This window comes from Antechinus flavipes, chromosome 2, assembly GCF_016432865.1.
Source record: "Antechinus flavipes isolate AdamAnt ecotype Samford, QLD, Australia chromosome 2, AdamAnt_v2, whole genome shotgun sequence".
NCBI lineage: Eukaryota > Metazoa > Chordata > Mammalia > Dasyuromorphia > Dasyuridae > Antechinus > Antechinus flavipes.
Genome location: NC_067399.1, coordinates 564,084,443 through 564,107,313, shown reverse-complemented (window position 1 = coordinate 564,107,313; position 22,871 = coordinate 564,084,443). Strand labels below are relative to the sequence as shown.

Below are 22,871 nucleotides of genomic sequence, written 5' to 3'. Positions count from 1 at the left end.
AAATAAAGCATGAAAACAGGTGGCTTAGGTTGTAAACCTCCCAGATGACATGCAAAGGACAGAAAAGCTAAGAGAGCTCCTATTGTTTGCTAAGTTACAACATCCACAGCATTGACAGAGATGGCCAGTTCCTACAAAAGAGCTGTTGAACATTAAAGTTGCTTACTTACTATGCAACTTCTCCTCTTCATCACTGGAAGAAGAGCCAAGATAAAAGACAGTTTTAGACTTAAGAAGTGGAGAGATGCTGATGGAGAAGGAAATCCACTTTGTGAGCTGTATCTGCTCCTGGACCTCTGAGGAGTAGGTTAACAGAAGATATTAGAGCATGTGTAAAAACATGCTAGCAAAGAAAAAGGTAGCCAAAATGCACATCAAAAAACAAACCAAAAAAAAAAAATGGCACACAAAATCTGAAGTCCAAGTCATTTAAAAATGACAGTGTTTGTGTGTTCTTTTTTTTTTCTTTTTTCTGAAATCCAAGATCAACCCTTTCTTAGGTAACATTATGAAGGAACAAACTCAGATTTGCCTGAGTTTTTTAGAATGGCAACTCATAACCTAGGGGTTCATGAACTTTTAAAAATTAATTATATTTCAAAATGATAGGTTTCCTTTGTAGTTCTATGCACTCTTTGCAGTTAAAAATATAATTCTAAGATGGAGGCTATAGGCTTTACTACAATGTTTAAACAAATCCATTTTGGGTTTATGATACTAAAAGATTAAGAATCTCTAGAATTCATGTTTCATTAAACATGGGGACATTTCTCCATTCTTCCATTTAAAATTCTGCCCTGCAGGATGCTGCTCTGTTATCCATTAGACATTTGAAGGAGAGGGAAGAAGAAGTAAAATCTTAAGCAGAAAGATTCTAAAACTCTTTGGGGACAAGTGATGTCAAAAAAAATATGACTCAAAATATAAATCATACATAGGTTATATAAGAATTAAATAGGAAATCTCACTTCATGGAACACTAAGCAGGTAAGATCAGTCATCTGGAGGTCACATAGAGAAATTAAAAAATATTTTAAATAATATTAACTTAAAGAGGTTTGTACTCTCCAGATTGGACTTAGCTCTTTCCTTTGAAAGTTTAAAAAGTCTATGTGCATTTATATATGTTCCACTCCTATGCAATTAGGCATAAATATATATTTCACACATACATTCACATACATGTATGTATATAGATAGATATACATATATGTATATCTATCTATCTATCTATCTATCTATATATATATATATATATATATATATATATATGTCCAAATGCATACACACATAAAATATATATGTATATATACACATAAAATTAGTTACATATATACACACATGCATGCATATAAGGAAACATTGTAAAATATATGCATGCATGCATGTATATATGTATTTATTTATATTTATATATATAATGTATATGTATTTATTTATATATACGTATGTGTGTATGTATGTATGTTTTTAAAATGCAGGTATACATACGTGCATATAGTCACACATACCAATATTGCCTTAAAGATTTTTCAAGAGTGAACACATTTGTTTTATAGTGCTTGTATCTACAGTTATCAATGCTTCTAACTTCCAATTCTTTAAGTAACTAGGTTACAATGAAATGATCTGATCATTGCACACATATGCATTTATGGATAAAAAAGAAGAAAGAAAAAAAATCACATTAAATTTCTCATCAAGTTTGGTTTCTTTTTAAAAGGACTTGCTCTGATTTCTTCTCACAAAGGCCTTTGTGTGTTTGTGTATGTTATGTGTATGCATGTGTATGTGGCATATATTCATATAAATAAAATAGTTTTGTTTTTGAGACATATTTAAGTGAATAAATAAGTTTTTACAACTTGATAACTGTGGATCACAGTATATCTATCAACTAATGTACCTATCCATCAAAACACATGTGAGGAACTTTATAAGCTCCTCCTTACAATGAACTATATGTAAAAAATACATCAATGCAAGCCCTTTTTGAAAACTGTCCTTCATATAAGGATAAACCAAGTATTATCCAAAAAAAGGAACATAATGAGGGAGATAATAAATCTAGTTAGGAAACAAATTGGAAAAATCTATTGTAGTAGTGGTGGTGGTGGTAGCAATAATAATTATTATCATCTTTAACATTTATAGAGACCTCTAAAGCACCTTACAAGTTATCACACTTGGATTTTTATAAAAGTTGACATTCACACGGAGTATGCCAAGATTAAGACTTTTAGGATAACCTGTGGAATGTTTTAAGGTTTGACAAATGCTTTGTTTTCTCATGAGATCTTCACAACAACCTTATGAAACAGACACTGTTGTATTTTTCATATGACAGATAAAGAAACTGAGGCTAAGAGGTGAAAGGACTGAGGCCTGATTTAGTGTATGATTTAAACCCAAGGCCACTTCCTTATCCACCACTTTGTGCCTACTCAGAATGGAGAGCTAACTATGACTGACACTATTTTCTTCCTAATGCTAATCATGAGTGTGAGTAAGATCACAGATAGGGGGCCATAGGAGCTTATATAGCTTCCCTCAAATCACAGAGGTTCTAAATATCAAAGGCAGGATTTGAATCCAGGTCTGTCTGGGTTCTGTCTCAAAGCAAAGTGCTGGTCTACACAAAATCACCCACGTATCTATACTTGAAATGCATATAGTGGGCTCAAAGACTAAACACTGGGAAGTTTCATTATCACAGGCATCAGCTAAAAAACCCAGATGGAAGGTAGCGGGTAAACAAGACAGCTAGGCTTGGGGTCAGAAGAGACCACAGCTAAATTCTTAACTGGCAGGTATGAATTCTGTTAGCTTGGTCAACCAAGTCAGGGAACATCTTCATTTTTAACTAAGCTACATTCACTACAGACATCTCCATCGTGCCCAGAAAACTAGAAGATCATTTCAGCCCTATATATAATTCATACCTCTTATGTCCCATTATGTCCCTGGGGTCTCTCCCTCTGACTTAATGACTCCTTCTGGAAATTCAATATGAAAAGGATGCCCAGGTCAGTCGCCTAATTGTTTTTTTCCACCAAACTATTCTCACTCTGGACTTCTATATCCTGTTCTAGAAATCTGTAGGAAGACACTATACTTAGTACTACCTTTTACCCTTTACCCTATTAGTCTTTCATTCAGTTTTCTTATGTCCATCCCCCTATCCTACCTTAGCTCCCACATTTGTTAAGTTCCAGAAAGATTTTTTTTTTGTTTTTTTTTGGCATTTGCATTTTTGAGGCTTAAGGTACAATGTCTAACACTTAGAAGTGCTTAATAAATCCTTGTTGATTAAATTCTCAGTCTGTTTCCTTATCTGAAAAGTGGGGTTAATAGTACTTGACTGCTTTTCAAATATTGAATTACTATGTAAATGTGAATTGTTACTTTATTATTCTTCAAATACCCAAGGTGAAACTTTGTAATAATAATAATAGCTAATATTCATATAGTGCTTTAAAATTTGCAAAGCATTTTTTATATATTACTATCTCATTTGGAATCTGCCAGTTCAGGAATTTCTTTCAATGATGAAAGACAAAAGTATAGTCTAATGAAAGAAAATGAAATGCTGAACATATTTCTTGAAGCAGTTTCCAAGTGGAAGTTCTCTGGACATTATCACACACAATTTAGGCAGCTTCAGTTCTAGTATGATTTCCTAGAAATTTGTCTCTAGATTAAAAAAAAATGTAATCATCCTGCTCTCTACAGAACAGCAGATTAAAATCTGATTATGAGCCATCTCTCTTTGCCTGCCTTTCATGGTTCCTCAGTAATTAGGCTGGTTTTTTTCCCCCCACTACAAGTTGTATAGAAATATTTCACTCCATTTGCAGTGTTTTCCTTTACAGCAAGAACTTTTTGAAAGAGATCCTGAGCTTGAAATAATGCCACAAATCTATGCTTTCCAATCTGGCTGACTCCCTAACAAAAGATCCCAACAAGATATTCCAGACAACAAGTTAGCTGAGACATACTAACTTTTCAGAAGGTCTCAAGTGTTAAAAATTCTCAAAGAGGAGGGTGAGTGTCAGCTATTTTCTTCAATAGGAATTAGACATGGTAAAGGATAATAAATTTGAAGTCATTGATACAAGGGTCAATGTTCAAAGAATTCTGTTCCTACACAATAGTGCTCATAATGAGACAGTCACTGGGAAAATGCCTCTGGCCAACATTCTCATTTCTTTATATTTATTTAATGTGTGGTCAGAGAAAAATGAATCATATAGGCACTCAATAATCCATCTGCCACAATATCTGAAGTATCTTTAACACGATCTTCTCAAGAACTCATTTTCTCTAAAGCTTTACAGACAGTTTAAAAATTTTAATTATGTTACAAGTAGCTAGGTGGCACAAAAAAACAGAATACCAGGCCTACAGTCAGGAAGACCTGAATTAAATCCAACTTTAGACACGTCCTCGTTGTGTGATTCTGGGCGAGTCATTTAACCCTGTTTGTCTGAGTTACCTCATTTAAAAATGAGCTGGCGAAGGAAACAGCAAACCACTCCACTATCTTTGCCAAGAAAACCCCCAAATGAAGTCACTAAGAGCTGGACATGACTGAACAACAGCAAAATTATGTCACAAACATTATCCTGAACTATTATCATATGCCAAGAGATGGAAGTCCAATGTGTTTTAAGTGCTTGGGAATTGTGAACTTTAAGAACCAGGGACAGATTAAAAAACAAACAAAAAATTAATTCTTTGGTCTAGTATTCTGATGGCTAAGGCACATTATTTTTTAATATGAGTTTTGCTCTTCTACTTAGAATTAATTCTACTTAAAAGTCAGAATTCTGTCTCCAGAAGGACTTATCATTTTTCCAGATCAAAGCACAAAACATTATAATCAGTCAAGAAAATAAACTTAAAAAGTAGAGTGAGTGTGTGTGTACGCATAATGTATGTGTGCATGTGTGTGTGTGTGTGTCCATCCCAGGAATAGAGGAAGAGTATAGGAAGGGATGACCCATCATTTAATTGTACTAGCCAATACAGGAATAAAAAAAGGGACTGGTCAAGACATTTATGATTTAATCATTCAAACCTGGGTAAAATGAGTAGTGTGGGCCGTATGGAGGGAAACAACTTTTGATAAAACAATTAAAATCTTACTTGAAGGCTCAGCTATTGAGCTACTCTTTCAATTTCCCCTGGTGAGCCCAAGCAAAAAAATTTCCCAGCAACAGGAAGAAAACCTATATGTTGCCAGGAATTGTGGCACTCTGAGTGAGTCTATTTTCTGGGAGTTAACTGTGTTATTTATAGTGTTTCGTTAGCAACTGAAGACCTGGCCAAAAAAAAAAATTGTTTTCCTTTTTTTTTCTGCAAGAAAAATAATGAAGTGCTTCAGCTATGAAGGGAAGAGAGTGTCACATAATATAGGATAAAAGACCTTCCTTTTACTGGACATGTCCCAGTGTTGTTTCTGTTGCTAAGGGACTCTATCCATTAAGAACACATGCTTGTTAGTCACAGTGACAGCAAAGTGCTAAAAAATCTGACTTATAAGGTTCTGACAATAAGTTTCTTTTTGTTAAGTTTTAGCTATTCAAGTCCAAATCTGCTGTAAATAAACAATTAGCTATGGAAATGCCAAAGTAAAGAGAACCTCCCTCACATCCCCAAGAAATGATCCCTCTAAGATTAACTTGTGATATTATGTCTATATCTTTGAATGGATATTATCTGGGTTTCTTGGATTTACCATCAGAAACAGTAGGGCAAAGGGGCAAAATTAATGTCTGAGTTGTTATCTAGTTGAAAATGAACAAAATGTAATCTCATGTTAAGTATGAAATATACTGTGGAAAGAAGGAATAGCTCCCCAATTGACTCATTCTAATTCAAATAAAGTTTCAGATATTTTTTTGAGTACCTGCTACAGGAAAGGCAATGTGCTAAAAAGGCTTCAGGGGACAGACATGACAGGTCTTGTTCTCCAAGAATTTACCATCTAATCAAGGGTTAAGACAAGAAGAGAAATAACTTCAAAGCAACTCAGCTAACATAAAGAAACTAGTTCTGTTACAGAAAAGTAAAGACATTTTAATCCTTCACCAGTCTTGGTGTTACTTAATTCTTTTGGCTCAAGTTGGAGAATTCCCTTCAGATATTTAAAATTTCATTTACCTGGCACTTTCTACCTTCCATGGAATAAGAAGACTGCATTTTGCATTCTAGATTTTTAAAATTCCTCTTTTGAATTATCTATCGGTGTATTACTAAAAAATTGGGGTTATAACTGTTTTGTTCTCACTGAAAGAATGCTAGAATATACCAGTTTTTACTAAAAGTATTATATATACAAAAAAAGATTTTTCACTGAAAATGATCTCAAAAAGGAACAAGGGTTAGGGATTTGTTCATTTATTTAACTGGTATGGGGAACTCCTGGACAAATAAGGATCTACTAGCAATGCAGGCTAAGCACTTCTCTAGAACTTAGAATCTGGGAAAGAGACCTACAGCATCAAAAAGTAAATGACTTGCGCCCAGTCACATAGCCAGCACCTGTCAGAGGTGGGACTGGACAGTTTTCTATCTGCTATTTCATGCTTCCTCTCGTCAAAAAAGTGGGATAAAAACTCAGTGGAGCATCTCAAAGCTCAAACTGTGAAATTCTCAGATTTGGGTAGGAATTAGGTAAGTTATTTGTTTATAAAATAAGTGCCACTTACAAAGGTCAGCTCTGTTTAAAGATGGAGTATCAGGCAGAGAAAAGATAAAACAACAAGGTTTCAAAAGGTTATCCATCACACTTTTAAAGAAAAAAAAAGTGTTGAAAAACTATATATACTTACTGTCCAATCCAGGATGGCTAATTGTCATTAATGAGATGGATTTTGTCAATGGAGAAGAAATGGCCGATGTACAATAATTAAACCCCAGCTGCTTGGATCTTTGGCGTGGCTGTGAAGCAGAATACAACAGTATGTTCTGAGTAATGATGCTGTTACTTCACTCAATAATTTATGATTCAAACACAAGGTTGTGGAATGGGGCCACTCGAAATTACTGTAGTTAGATTATACTACAAATAAAAAATGAAAATGTTTGGAAGGAAACAATTCTTAAAAGTAAAATTTTATTTATACAATATGAAAAATTTAAAAAGACATTTAGAAACGTCCACTTTTTAATTTCTCTCCTTTATTTGCTTCACCTTCTACTAGCCTATAAATTCCATAAGGCCTTATTTCTCATTTCTTAAGAGAGAGTTTTTTCTTAGGAAAAATTCTCTTAGGAGAAATCTTATTTCTCCCTTAACTTTTTCCTTTCCAACATCTAAAAAATGTTTTGAAGCAGTACACTGTATAGTAGGAGTTGATGAATAACAAATATCCAAGGAAAACGCTGTTCTTAAGTAAAATGTAATAACATGACATTTTTTAAAAACCTAATATATTTACTTATATGCTTTGATAGATTAAAAAATAAAATTAACAAGATTTTATTAAGCACTTAGTATATGTCAGGAATCATTATTAGGGTCAATTACTAGGGTCAAAAAAGGGGGAAAGGAGAAGGTCAAAAACAATCCCTGCCCTCAAAGAACTAATAAATGTGTTGGTGGTAGTAGAGTGGGGGGGGGGAGATTACAAACAATATATCTAAGGGATAAACTGGAGATATTATCAGAGGGAAGGTACTAAAATTAAGGAGGAAAGGCTTCTTTTTCCTGGCAAAACCTTACAGAAGTAAAATTCTTAAAATACCATTTATTTGGAATAAGTTAAAAGCAATATATCATTTCATAAAAATTAAAATTGAAGTACACTGAAGTTTAAAATAACTTTGCCAATATCACAAAGTAAGTTGAATCTAGAAATAAAATCTAAAGATCTTAATTCCATTTGAAAATTAGGTTGTCCCATCACGAAATAAAGTTAATTGATTTTAATTCTATGGTGGAATCTCCAATTCTCTAATAGAATCAATGTACATTGGAACTGGAAAGTACCTTGAAAATGTCTAGTTCAAATTCTCACATTTACTAATGTAAGATTCCATAGTATGACATCCCTGACAAATAGTCATTCAGCCTCTACTTATATACTTTCAGTAATGGAAAACTCACTGCTTTTTAAGAATAGACTGGACTGTTGAACATTTCTAATTACAATAAGAGTCTTACTCACATTGAACCAAAATCTGTCTTCTTGCAACTTCCTCCTATTAGCCATCTATTCAGTGTGAAAAAATTAAAAGAAACCACTCCTTTCATTTCTCCTAAAACAGAATACAACTCACCTTATTTATGTTATGAAACCTAGGACAAACTAAAACTATAAATAATGCTCTGAAATTTGAGAGGCAATTTTTATGAAAGTGAAACAAAGCGATTATCAATTCTGAACTTTTATTAGTAATGATTCAACCAAATGTACAAGGAGAGAGTTTAAACAGCATACACATCCTTTGATAGTTACACAAGAAAAGGCTGTTCCTATTTGCCAAGAGATTAGTAGAGAAGGCCATACAAAGCAAGATCAATAATTCAATGTAATTTCAAATAGGACACCAAATCAGAAAGAGTTATATTTTTAAGGAAAATAGATATCCAAGACTAATATAGTTCTTATTGAAAGACAGTCAGTCATTCCTCAGATTCATAGAAATATGTTTTAGAAAAGGGATTTTTAAAAAGTAATATTTAGGAAATTGAAATTTTGTAATTTCCCAACCCAATTAAGTATTCTCTTTTCTTTCATTTTTCTATTTCTCATTATCATTATGTCAAGTAAATATAATAAAGTGTTTCAAGGGAATATACTCAGAACATAGCTTTACAAATACAACTTTCAAAAAAAATAATTAAGACTAGGACAGGTAAAACAATAAGCAGAATCTTAAATTTATTTTAAGGCTACAGTTTAGATATACTCCAATTTCTCTAAAGCTCTGCCCATAATTGTCTATTTTTACTATTTTATTGGCTTCATTTATGAAACTTAAATGCAGTACCAAAGAATTATATAAGATCTTTGATACTGGGTCTTTAAAAAGTTAAAAAATAATGCCATGCACAAAAATTCAGGCATGAAGAGAAGTAACAGATATTATGATAGCCTATCTGGCTATTGTTCTTACTACTCAACTGAAAATTTTCTCTGCAAATTTGCCAATAACCTATAATATTGAATCTGATGGTAATTCCTCAGTCCTCCCTCTTGACTTCCCAACATCACTTGGTACTGCTGATTCCCCTCTCTCTCTTCTCTGGGGTTTCTCTCCACTTTTCCTACATCACTACTTAAAGGTCTGCCCTGAATCTTCTCTCCCTTTCTACTATGTGGGTGACCTTATCAGTTCCCATGGGTTTAATTATATTCTCTATGCAAATAATTATCCTGAGGTCCAGTCTCACATCACCAATTACCTACTGAACATTTCAAACCCAAGTCTAAAACTGAACTCATTATCTTTACCCTCTTTCAATTTCCTCTATTTCTGCTGAAGGTACCAATATCCTTCCAATTTCTCAACTGCATAACCTGGGCATTTTTCTGAACTCCTCATTTTCAAATTTTCATCCCACATATTCAATCAATTGTCAAATCTTAAACTCGGCATGACTAAAGCAGAAATCATTACATCCCACACTACTCTCCCTCCTCTAGCTCACACTTTCCCCAAATTTCCATATTTCTATTGAAAAGACTATTTTCAATTTCCTTCCTATTGTCAAGGCGACATTAGCATTTTTCTTGTCTCTTCACTCTTCCTTTACCCTATACTCACATTAGCAATCATCAGCCAAATTTTGCCATATCAACCTCCAGAAGATCTCTTGCATTTGTCCTCTTCTTACTATTCAAAAAAATTACCATAATTCAAGGGTTCATCATCTTCTGCTTCTGTTATTGAAAAGGACTTCTAATTGTTTTTCCCTAACTCAAGATTCCCTCTATTCCAATTCATTTTCTATACAACTGCCAAAGTGATTTTCCAAAATAGGTCTTATAAGTACAATCTTCTTACCCAGAATAAAACAAATTGTTCTGGTTGGCTTTTTTATGACTTCACTGACTAGTCTTAACCTACCTTTCTAGACTCAACTCATCACTTCTTTTCTCACATTGTATATTCAAGCCAAATTGTCCTCTATCCTGTTCCTCATAGATGACATTACAATCTCTATCTCTGTCCCTTTACACAAACTATCTCCTGTGATTGGGATGAATTTTTTTCACATCTTCAGCTAGCACAATTCCTTTCTTCCTTCAAAACTAAGTTTTTTTCAATTCTTTCTGGTGTCCCTTCTTCCTATGTATTTGTACATACTTTTATATGCATATGTTGCTTCATCTGACATAAATTTCTTGAGAGAAGGGACTATTTCCCTTTTGTCTCTGTATTTTTTACCACTTGGCACCTAGCAGGTGATAAACAATACTTGTCACTGAGTCTCTTATTTAAATTAGCAATGTTTTATTGGTAGGATGAATGGTACAGTCTTCATGAGTTTTACAGTAAAACTAAAACCGTAGCTTTTTAAGCTATGGAAAATATAGTGACATAACTACAAGCCAAGAAGATCAAAAGCATGTACTAAAAAAATTCATGTTAACAATTGTCTTTACACATAATTGGAAAAAATATTTTTAAAAAATAATATGGACTTGAAGCTCCCAAGTCAGAAACAGTCAACAAGCATTTATTGAGCATTTACTATATAACAGGGGACATAATAATATGTGAAAAGCTATGTACAAGTAAGATACACAGAGGGAGAACTAGAGGTAATCTAAATATTCAGGGGAAAAAGAAAAGGCTTCTTACAGAAGATGAGATTTTAGCCAGAACTTTAAGGATATCATCGAAGCCAGGAGATGGAGATGAAGCTGGAGAGACTTTAGACCCAGAGGGCAGCCAATCAAAAAAGTAGAGTCAAGATATGGAATCATAAAGTGTGGCTTTGAACAAATGACAATGTTATAGTAACTATATTTTTTACCTGCTTTTTGTAGGGAAAGTATTTTAGGATGATGAGAAACTAATAACTATTTCTAAAGGCAAAAGAAATGAGCCTCTGAGGTGTGAAGAATTACTACCATATCTGGTGGAGAGGGAAGATCTCCTAGAGCAAAGAGAAATAGCTTTAAAATCATAGCCACTTTCCTAATTAAAGGAGAACTTGACAGACCACCATAAATAAATTACAGCCTAGAGTTACCATAATCAGTAAAATTTAATGTACTGGGTTCTATATCAAGTAGAACAGAAAAGAATCTGAATCTAAAACAGCAAGCCTTCTATTTTGATCCCCATTATCAATGTAGCTTTAAAGTAATAAAAAAAATTCTAAATTATTGTAGAGCTAGAAATAAACTTACCTTATGGTCAAACATGCTATGCTCTCTCTGGTCCGACTCCAGGTCCTCTTCGGTGAGTGACACTAAAGAATCACCACGTTCCTCTCCACTAAAGGGATTTCGCCTCAGTTCTTTTGAGCTTGCAGAATTGGCATTCAAAGCTGAGGATGGCTTACTACTGTCCCCCGTATCTCCAGACAGGCCTTCTAAACTGAAACTAAATGAGGGTCATAAAAATTAATCTCAGAACTTTAAAAAATTAAAGAGTTATTTCAAATAGCCACTGACAATCACTCTATCATTTTTTGTTGTTTGATGGTATGTTAAGCATATAGCTAGACTTCAGAGAGTACCTCTCCAAAGCACTGAATGAGTGCAGAATACTGCTGCACTCAAATCTCCCAATTTGTTTTTTCATTTCTAAGCCATTCTAAGCACTTAGGAAGGAATGGCTAAATGAAGGAAACCTAATTCACTAAAAATTTTATTCTGCCAAAGAATTTAGCTTTTAGCTAAATAATAAGCAATGTATAAGTTCTGCGTGTTTCAGTGTATAACACACTTTTTTCTTGCATCTACTACCCTGGTAGGAGATAAGTTACAAAAATGCAGACACTTATGTCTGTAACCCTCAGTAGCCAAATATGGCAATCTGGCTTTGTGTTGTAAGTGCTATCATTTAAAATCTAGAAATAAACTATTAATTTCACAGTCACTATTCATCATTGAGGGATTACAATTAGTATCAATGGAAAACATACACACCAAAAAATAAATTTAACAAAGATATGCTGGAAACCAACATAGTTAATTTACAATCTAGTTGAAAAAACAGTTGAATATAATACATTCATTTTTGTGTTTTCTTCCAAAATAAGTATTGCTGAGGAATATTTTTAAAATCACAGATCTGGCCAACCAATACCAATGCTATAGGCCTCCTGGAAACTGTTAGTTGCAGACAGACACATATCACCTTGAAAGCAAAAAGCTGCTAATCACCTTTGATAGAAAGTTATACTGGGGCTTAAATTTTACATTTTACCAATGGCAAAGGAAAAGAAAGATATACTTAGGAGTTTTGATATTCTAAATAGAAGTTAGGAGCCAAATATTTTATTTTCAGGAGTCCAGGATAATTTTTCATATCTATAAAGTGTCTCATAATTATCTTATTCCAAATTTCTTAATAATAGGAAGAAAAAAATTTTTCCCCTGAGAAATGACTAAGCCAGAAAAACAACGGAAATCTACAAAAAGTACAATGGAAACTTCATTAAAATAAATCATTGTGTCAGATTTTCTCATTAGTAACTGACCAAAAAGTCCTAGAGTAGAACTCATTAGATCTAGGTTTGATTTTGTCCAGGAAGTATTAAAGTACTTCTACTCAGAAATCACTATATTTAAACCACATTTTGTATGTTTATATATATGTATATGTATATATGGATGTGTTTATTAGCTGAAAAAGTATTTTAAAATAAACCATTTGTCTTATATAGTTTAAATTGTCTAGAACACAAATCAATTAATTTCCCTAAATTCCAATATAATTATTTCAAATGTCATTCTCAGAAATTTCTGGGAAATGGAAATTGGCTGAGGATAAAAGTGGAAATCCTAAAGAATAATTCTGGTTTTTCACTCCATGAGGATTTTAAAAGCTTAGGAATCTATGGTCATTAGAAAGCTTAATTATGAAATTATTCTGACAAACTGTTGGCTACTTTTGAGGGAGAGACATGGGCTGATGGACTAAAGATAAGATTATGAGAAATTAAATATCCATAAAAGAAATCAGTGAATTTGGGAACAAAATAGAACCACATTTCATTTCTTTTCTTGGCTCCTCTCATTGTTAATCTTTCAAACTCCTAAGGATCTTGATATTAGAATAAAGAAAAGAACAAAAAAAAATTAAAAAGCAGTCTACCACGGCCACATAGATCCATTTTTTTTTTTAGATAACACCACTAAAGCCACTAATGACCCACATATTGCATTTGACTAATGTTTAACTCCAGAGTCTCAAACCTATAACTAGGTCAGCGATGCCAGGAATAGAGGAACACCGCCCCCCCCCCCAAAAAAAAAATGAATGCAAGTGTTCATAGAAAAAGCAGGCTTGCTTATACACATTCCAGCCACTGCAAAACTCCAAGCCAAAAGCCAAGACTTTGCCACACTTGATAGTGCCCCCATTTGGCTGCTGGGCATATAATATACCATACCTTCTACAATTAAAGTCAGCACTCAGGGCAGCAGAGTATTGTACGCCAGAGGGACACCAGCTCATACTAGGGATATCAAAGGCAGAAAAAGAAAAGTAGGGAAAGACCAAGGATGTACAGACATTAATAAATCGCAAAAGAAAGGAGAATAGTTAGAGACAGCGTAATATTTAATTTTCAAAAAAGTTAGGGGAAAGTTACATTTTTAAAAAGATTTAGAAATGGAACAGACTGAGAAAGTTTGAGACTTGTTCTTTTATTGGCTGCCTAAAGAGATAGTGTTGGAAACAAGTATCTAAGAACCTTACAAAGAAGTATATCAATCTGAACTAGAGGGGAAGAGATTTTAGTTCCATATCCATCTCTTATAGTTAAGGAGCTCAATCAGACAAAGCATAAGGTTAGCACTTGGTATACTGCATCTCACAAGGCAGTAATCTTGTTTTATAGGATTTTATAAATCTAAGATATTATTAAGATAAGATATTATTACTCAGTAATAACTGATCATGGCAACATTCATTCTCATCAAACTAACCTGATACAGAAATTTCATATATATGTATAAGACTTTTAAAAAATTTTATTTTTGACTGCCTTTTTTAAAAAGAAAAATGTCTTGCTAAGGCTTAAGTATGTTTCTATATCCTCCATGCAACCTTCTCCTTATGTTATTCTTTTTTTCACAAAGGTAAAAGAAATTTTGATAATTTAGTAAGTTTCCAATTCACCACAAAGAGCAGGGAAAGAAACATGGAGATCAGAATTCAAAGCAAAAATAGTAACAAGAGTGAATGACTGACTCAACAAATGAGTATTCATTGAAAGGGCAAGTTAATTCACAATCTATTTATTAAGACCTAATTTTTTAAAAATAACAAACCTCAAAAATATTTTTCCTTGATATTTCTGAGTCATTCAGGAAGCTGTTATTTTAAAAAAATAAACTGCAGCTACCTGAGCTTTCAAAAGTCCTCTCAGTGCCTTTTCTGTTTCAGAAGGTAAATGGGTATAGCTAGCTCCCAAATAATTGTTCTTAAAGTTCATTTAAAGAGTGAACAGGAACATGAATATAATATATTCTCAGATTTCTCATCTGAATCTTACAAAAGCAAGTGAGAGAACTGAATACACTAGGAGCTACTGAATAAACTTCTGACCAAAAATGAAGGATAATAAATTTGTCTTGGAGAATAATATTGAAGATGGGAAAGGGATAGAGGCAGAAAAAGACAATATTGAGAGGAAGAAAAGAATAATCACTTTCCTCACAACTCTAAAGAACTGAAATAAAATCTTTTAAGTCAGATTAAATTTGTAATAAAAAGCTTGAGGTTAGTAAAAAGGGATTTTTAAAAATTAGCCAGATATAAGTTAAATTAGATCATGATACAAGTTAAGTTAGATCATAGATATGGACTACAGAAGAGTAAGTAGGATTTAATTTTTCCTCTATATACATGATAACTCAATCTGATATTATAAAGTTTAATTTCATAATCAAAACATATTATCCTGGGATTGGCTTAATCCTTTCAGGTATATCTCACTTAACAGTAATAATACTCAGTGATCTCAAAGGTTCTAGCTATATGCATTTCAGGAAGCACCAACTATTTTAAACTTCAAGAAATATATAATGCATATGGCTAACACTGTCATAGATTAAAAGCTGAACTTATATACTATGATTTCATCTGTTTGACTTTTTACTATATACCAAATTCTTCTTCATTTTTATGCCTATGTTTGAAAGCTGAAGCCACCACATCTACAAACAGAATATATCCAGGGACCTATCTCCTATGCCATAACATTTATAGAAAGTTTCCAATTCTGAAGAAGTTTCTCTGATAAGGCCTCATTTCTTAAACTTAGAAGTGAATTAAATTTATAAAAAAAATAAGAGCCATGCTCCAATTGATAAATAATCAAAAGATATGAACTATGTCCAAAGGGTTATAAAATTATGCATAAACTTTGAACTAATAATATCACTACTAGGCATGAATCCCAAAAGAGATTTTAAAAAAAGGAAAAGGATCTATATGTATAAAAGCATTTATAGCAGGTTCTCTTCTCAGGGCAAAAAACTAGAAACTGAGGAGATGACATCAATTGGTGAATGGCTAAATAAACTGTGGTTTATCAATATAACAGAATATTATTGTTCCATGGGAAATTTTGAGCAGGATGCTCTCAGAAAAACCTGGAAAGTTCTTCATGAACTCAAGCAAAGTGAAATGTACAGTGTACAAAGTAATAGTAATGCTCTGGGATGATTTATGAATGTCTTTGCTATTCTGGAGAATCTGAAAGTTTTAAAAATAAATGTAAAAAATTGTTTTAAATGTAACTGAGGAAAAATAAACACATTAAACAAATAAATTTAAACCTACAAAGCTTCCCTGACTTATGAGTATCAGATAAAACTAAAAGTATTTGAAACACTTGAAAATATTTGAAATAGCACAAAAGTCTCTCAAAAAATAAACAAAAAACAACTGCCCCAAGGGAAAAAAAAGATAAAAGAAGGGGTGTACTTACTAGTCTAAAATAAAACTAAAAAAGAAATTATTATAACCCAAAGACAGCTTACTAGGAAAATTTAAGCTTTACATTTAGAAACAAATCTCATATAAAAAACCTGGAATTATAAGAAACTTCCATTTGAAAAGCATGGGAAATCATGAGTGTCAATCTCTAAAGATTATTTCAGCTGAATTTTCGAACATTCCCTTAAAAATGCTGGCAAACAAGCTTATATACTGAGATCAATTTAAACCACCCCTTTTATGTTTACTAATAGAAGATGCCATGATTAAAAAGTGAAGAGAAAATGTTATTACATCTCCCTTTTAATTCTGCAAAAGCAAAATAAACCCCAAGAAAATCAAACCATAAGCTACTCCTCGATTCCTAAAGCTAGAAATGTCAGGAGGCTATAAAAACACAAGAACCTGACGGTATTTTTATTTTGCTTCTTTTTTTTCCCCTGGGCTTTTGGATTAGGTAAAGAAGACAGATGAAGAAGAAAGAACAAGAGAAGAGAAATGGACATAAGAAACTACAATGAAATAAAAACTAATCAATATTAGATTTAGTGATTTTGTGGCAGGGAATTAAATAAAAAAATTGACCTAGTGGGTTAACAGGAACATACACAAAATTGTCTATTCTCACAGAGTTGGTACTAGTTTAACTCCAATCTTCAAACTCTGTATGGTTTTTGGATTCTACACGGGAAGCAAGGACTCTAGGTTATTTTTTAGACTAATAACTCATAAGAGAAACACTTTTCAACTGGAAAAGACAAAATCAGAATGAAAAAGACTTCCTTTTTACATTTAAAAAGCTATTTCACACTGAATGATCTTCAGTATTAATAAAGGAAAATAGTTCTTCTAAAAGACAATTTGACTTTTAAACTGATTTCCTTCAGAGGTGAAGTAAGTAGAGATGCTTGTTAGTACACACTCAAATACAAAATGATTAGTTGTTAGTGGACTCTGTACCTTCTCCTATGAATGGGAGGCCTCCTTACAACATCCCCAAGAACTCGCAATGAACTGAAAATGAATCAGGTATAGAAGTCAGAGAATGAAGTGAGACAAAATGAATGAAAATGCATGAAACATACAAAACACAAACTGGAAAGAGAAACACCTCCAAAAGAGAATGTGAAATCTCAAAGGAAAGGAGTGGTGATTGGGGAAAATATCCAGACCCAAAAGGCTTAACTTCTTTTTTTTTGAGAACTATTTCACTCTCTCCTCAGGATGTACCTCTAAAAGGTAAATCACTATAACACTCCAAGATATTAAGTAGATAACAATCAATAAAACATATTAAAATTCAAGGGTAAATGGTAAGAATGAAAAAAATGGATTCCACTGAGCTTTCAGACAATAGGATGTACATGTAAATTTATATCAATCATAAAACCAAGTTCATGCTCTATTGATAGTTAAGACTTAATTCCTCTGATGGAGGCTATATTTTAAAAAAATAAATGAAAACATAATCCAATCATTTAGAAGTATTTTATCTTCTTACAAATTCAGCCATTCAGTTTCTATCAAATCAAGTGGTACAGAAGTCTTAAAAATCTCATTAGCTATAACTCCCTTATTTTAAGAATATATTGTAGTTAGAATTTCTTCTTTAACAGGTACATTAAAAAAATCAGTAAATGAGTTATGGATTTATTCTCAGTTGCATGTAAATTTACTTTTATCACTATGGTTTTTGTTGTTTATCAAATAGATATGATTACATACATACATGAATATGTATATGAGTATAGAAATATGTGTGTATATATATATATATATATATATATATATATATATATATTTACACATACACACATAAACACAACAATCTGAGTATAAGAAATTCCTACTGAATTATCAAAAGCTAGTAAGGGCATTAACATTCAGAAATCTTAAATTCATTTGATTGTTGAGAGATACTGTGTTAGTATAATGCTTTTAAAGAAAAACTAAATGATTTATTTTCCGTCATATTTAGGCCTCAGAATAGAACAGAATAAAATATGAAAGTGAGATTCCTCATGTCTAAACATGGAAAAATAATTTATATAATAAAAAAATCTAGAATTATAACACTAAAATTACTTAAGGTTGCTGCAATGTAAGAAGGACATAAAAACTTTAGAGATGAGCAAATAAAATGGCCTGAGAACTGAAGGGCTTCCGTGTGTGAAACACCTGCCCGCTTGTCTCAAATAAGACAAAATTTTTGCTCTTCAAAGGCAAAGATTTGGAGGAGGAGGGAGAGAGAATGATTATGAGAAAGGTTATGATTAGTTAACAATGGCTTTGTCCATGTTTAGAGTAATTCAACAAGGGAGCTCCCCAAAGTTTAAGAGAGATTAGAGCATTTTAAGGAAAAATTAAAGGTGACATCACGTAATACATTTCACAAAACACATCACTTTCAAGAGTTGATAATGGCTAAAATAACAAATAGTTCAAGATGGATTCTAATATGTATATAAATTAATAGATTCAAAAAAATTTTCTAAGTTTGTAGATAATTCATTCATATTAAAATATCAAAACAACAATGGATGTAGGAGATAAAATCCCCAAAACTATGTCCTCTACAGAATGACCTCTGAGAAGAAAAAAAGTACACTGACCTTGACAAGTAATTTCTTATGTTAGAAACATAAGGTCATATAGATTTGGAAAAAAAGTCATTGAGATTTGAAAAAAGATTCTTTATAAGTGTGTGTGTGTGTGTGTGTGTGTGTGTGTGTGGTGTCTATGTGCGTATGAGTTTGTATGTAAGTGTGTGTATAAATCATGCAATTCTGGCATAAGTTTCATATAAGTGAGATTTTGAGATTTTACTTATTTTTTGCAAAACTTAGGATTGATTTCAAATGACCAGAAACATTACTTTATCATGTGAAACATTCAAGGCCTGTTAAATATAAAATGCTAAAAATGCCAGTATCAAATAACAGAGGAGAAAAGAGAGTCTCAACATAAGGGTCCTGCTTCCTCCACTGTCTACAACTGTGTGACCTGGACAGTTACTTCACTTGTCAAGTTGTCAGTATCCTTATTTGTAGCATGGGATATAAAATGGATTAGATGGCCATTAAGGCCCCTTCCACTTCTAAAATTCTGTGGCATATATCTCTCATATGAATGTTAAAATAGATCAAATGAAGATGTTACAAGGAAACAACTTGAAAACAAGCCAGTGTTGTAATAAATATAAGCCACTGCTCTTATATAAATAGGTTAGACATACAAACTGAGATAGATATGGTATCAAGAAGAATCTTGAATTTAAACAATTCAGTTTTCAAGAAACAAAAACTCCTTTACAACTGTCACATACCAATATGTATAGGAGCAGGCAATCCCAAGCTATCAGAGAAGCAAAGGATCACAGATTTAGAGCTGGCATGGCCCTAAAAGCCCATCTAATCAAACCACACATTACAAAAGAAAAAACTGCACCTTGAGAGGTGAACTGATTTGGATCTGACAAAGAGTCAGGGGACATGATTTACTTTAACTACTCTACACAGTTAGATGTGAACATCTACTTCTACTGGTAAGTAGGGATATAGAGCACAAGTAAATTCAACATATATTACATTCTACCAGAATTACTAATTTTTAAAAAAAATTATCAAAAATCATTTGGCAAGATAGTATAGATGAGTCAAATCTAACTTCTCATAATCTACTCTATACTTGAAAACAGCAGGTGGGAAGACTGTGATTATTTAACATCTTAATGATAAATACTAATCAGCTATGATAAATACTCTTTCTTGTGGGGCAAATGGTATCAACAGTGACAAATTAGCCCTTACAAAAATTTAAACAGATGGTCACAATTTCCATTAGGTACCCTGAAATGTCTTTCGGGATTGTAAGTAGGTATGAGTGTGTGTGTGTGTGTGTGTGTGTGTACACATAAATGTTTAAATTTCAAGTCTACATATTTTTTCTTTCTTTTAATATATTTTATCATCTGTTTCAAATTCTTGAAAGAAACTCATCAAAAAAGTTCAAAACACATTATCAACCAGATGCCCAAGTCAAAAATGTTCTAAACCAGTAGACAATGTGAAGAATGAGAGGAATACTGTTATCTCACCTTCGGTGATTCATCTCAGCATCATTGGCAGCATTTTTCCCTGGTCCCCAGCTATGTCTTCGGAAAGGGGACAGAGAACGTATAGAGTTTCTCAGAACAGAGCAGTTTGTGGGCACTTCAGTGATACTGTCCATCTCTTCTTCTTCCATTTCACCTGAGCCAGCAGGTTCACTCTCACTTTCCCGGCCCTCAATTCCTACCGTGTAGCTATGGAACCCATCAAGATTCTGTCGATCCTTAGTTCTGTTTAGGTTCCGAATTTGGGGGAGAGAGATATCACTGCCAAGGGAAGAATGCCTGTCCAGGGAAGCTGTGTCATCTGTGGAAGAGCTGGACCCAGTGATATCACAGACTGATTGCTCCTCTTCAGGCTGTAACAGAAAGGAAGGTATAATGATTAAAAACGTAGCAGAGTCCAGCAAATAAGAGCAAAAACATGTAAACCACACACTGGGTGACTCTCTTAAAAAGAAGAAAGAAAAAAATAGCTCAATATAAAACTCTAGTAGCCTTTCCAAAAGAATTCATGGTCTTCTATTTGACAGCCTAGATAACTCAACCCTAGCTAAAAAATTTATTGACTGATTCAACAAAACTGTACCAAATGCCAAAAAGACCAGTAGGACGCTCAAGTTTCCTTAAAGAGCTGAAAATCTAGTTGGAGAGAGAAGTCAAGCATACACATAAAACTGAAAATGAGTAACACCAAAGGATTAGTGTCTATGCATTATGATACAGAAATATTGAGGAGGGAGAAGTTACTTTTGACTACAAAGGATAAGAAAAGGCTTCATTAAAGAAGCAGTATGCGAACTGGGTAAAGAATACTGAAGAGATTGGTCAGGGGGTGCATTGCAAGGAAAAAAACAGCTTGTCAAAGGTCTGAAGACTGGAAAAATAAAAACATATATGGGGAGGAGGAAGGAATTCAGTTTGCTTGAAATGATGAATGCATGAAGGAAAGTAATGGCCAGTAAGGCTGTGTGAATTGAAGCCAAAGCATGGAGGCTCTTGAATGCTTTGTTAATAATTTTTTAGAATTGATTCTGTAAATAAGGAAGTCATTTAATGTTTTTGAGAAAGGCCTCATTCAAAAGCCTTATAATGGGACATAGGCATGAGTTCATCATTACAGTCTTCCAAACAGTTAAGAATTTTTGGCTTAGTAACAATCAGATTCACACATCCTCAATCCAATTTCTATGCATATTTTTAAAAATCATTCTCAATAGATTATATGTGATCTTATATACTGTTAGTTTATCCCTGAAAGCCAAGGATTCATAAGCAACAGCAAATGCTAAAAATAAGAGATTATAATTGTTTTTCTTCTCTTGATCCTATACAAGGGGGAAAACCCTCCAGCCATAAATAAAAATTTAGTTAAATATTTTTCAGCTACTAAAAACCAACTAAAATCAAATAAAGCCCTATGACGTCTACATTGTACATGTATGTACTCTTGATGTATGCTGTAATTTAATATTTTCTTCAAAAGCTATAATTAGAATATATGATGATCCTTGGCTAAAAAACATGCATGAATATTAATATCACCAAAGAGATTAATTTTGTGGTTATGTTCCCAATGGCTATTATTAAAAAAAAAAAAAAAAAGCAAAACAGTTTATGATAACACTTGCAGTTTATGTTACAGAAAGAAAAGGTCCTTGTACCAAATGGGAGTAGAAATAACTAGCCCTAACCCTCTCTTCTCTAAAGTATTTTATTAAATAAAACCATTACCCAGAACCACGAGTTAATGAATCTTTTGCTGGCAAGCCACTAATGCCAAATAGGACACACACGCTTTGAGAACTATGATCTGACATGCGGAGCCAAGTGAAAGATACCAGAACCCATAATTTGATGAGTGGGTGAATTCAAGAAGATAATGAAGATAAATTCTAATTTGTGACCACATAGACAATTATAAATATGGATGCTGTCTAGAGTATACTAGTCTCTTCTTGAAAGTTAAATGAATTGGGAGAATGCTAGCTATACTTCTACCCATTTTCAAAATAGTTCGACATAAATGTCAACCTAACATCACTTGAGTCAATAGTACTAGATAGCCTGTAGGTTTCTTTCTTTCAACACTAAATCTATGATTTGGATTGTGAACAAACAGAATTACTAAGTAGATTATCTTTCAAAAATTGTTATTTTAAATGTCCTATCTTCTAAAAAAAAATGGCAGTTTCATTAATTCACACGATTTCTCCCTCTCAGAAAATCTGAGAACTAAGAAAAGTATATTTACTAAATTTCCTTAAATTAATCTTCTCAACCACTTTTATGAAAATATTCCTCAATAACTCTTATAGAAGAAAAAGGAAAGAAGAGAAGAGAGAATGATGATTGAGCAGGTGAAGATAAACAGCTGACAATTACTAAGGGTTAGTATCAGTCTGATTTCTAGGTATGATGTCACACACACATATCTTTTCCCCATATTTGGTCACAAGCTAGTATTTTAAATTGGATTTAATGTTCTCCCGTAACCAGTTTAATAACAAGGCATGCTAAAATACCTCTTTACTCTGGTTTCTGATGCCAAAAATCAAATTCAAATCCCAAGCTCCCAAGACTGACCTTAGGGGTGCTGTTCTCTTACCCCTTACCATCTCCC

The 22,871-nt window shown here is 32.9% G+C and overlaps 1 protein-coding gene across 1 annotated transcript in view; it reads right to left on the bottom strand.

Moving 5' to 3' along the window:
* The window catches only part of AKAP13 (A-kinase anchoring protein 13), a 209,310-nt gene that overhangs the window by 60,777 nt on the left and 125,662 nt on the right, over nucleotides 1-22,871 (bottom strand). Inside the window, exons 8-10 of the mRNA XM_051981057.1 lie at nucleotides 20,237-20,607; nucleotides 11,373-11,568; nucleotides 6,837-6,945 (exon numbers count right to left, since the gene is read on the bottom strand). Of these exons, the coding sequence (XP_051837017.1) occupies nucleotides 6,837-6,945; nucleotides 11,373-11,568; nucleotides 20,237-20,607 (676 nt within the window). The remainder of the gene's footprint in view (nucleotides 1-6,836; nucleotides 6,946-11,372; nucleotides 11,569-20,236; nucleotides 20,608-22,871) is intronic.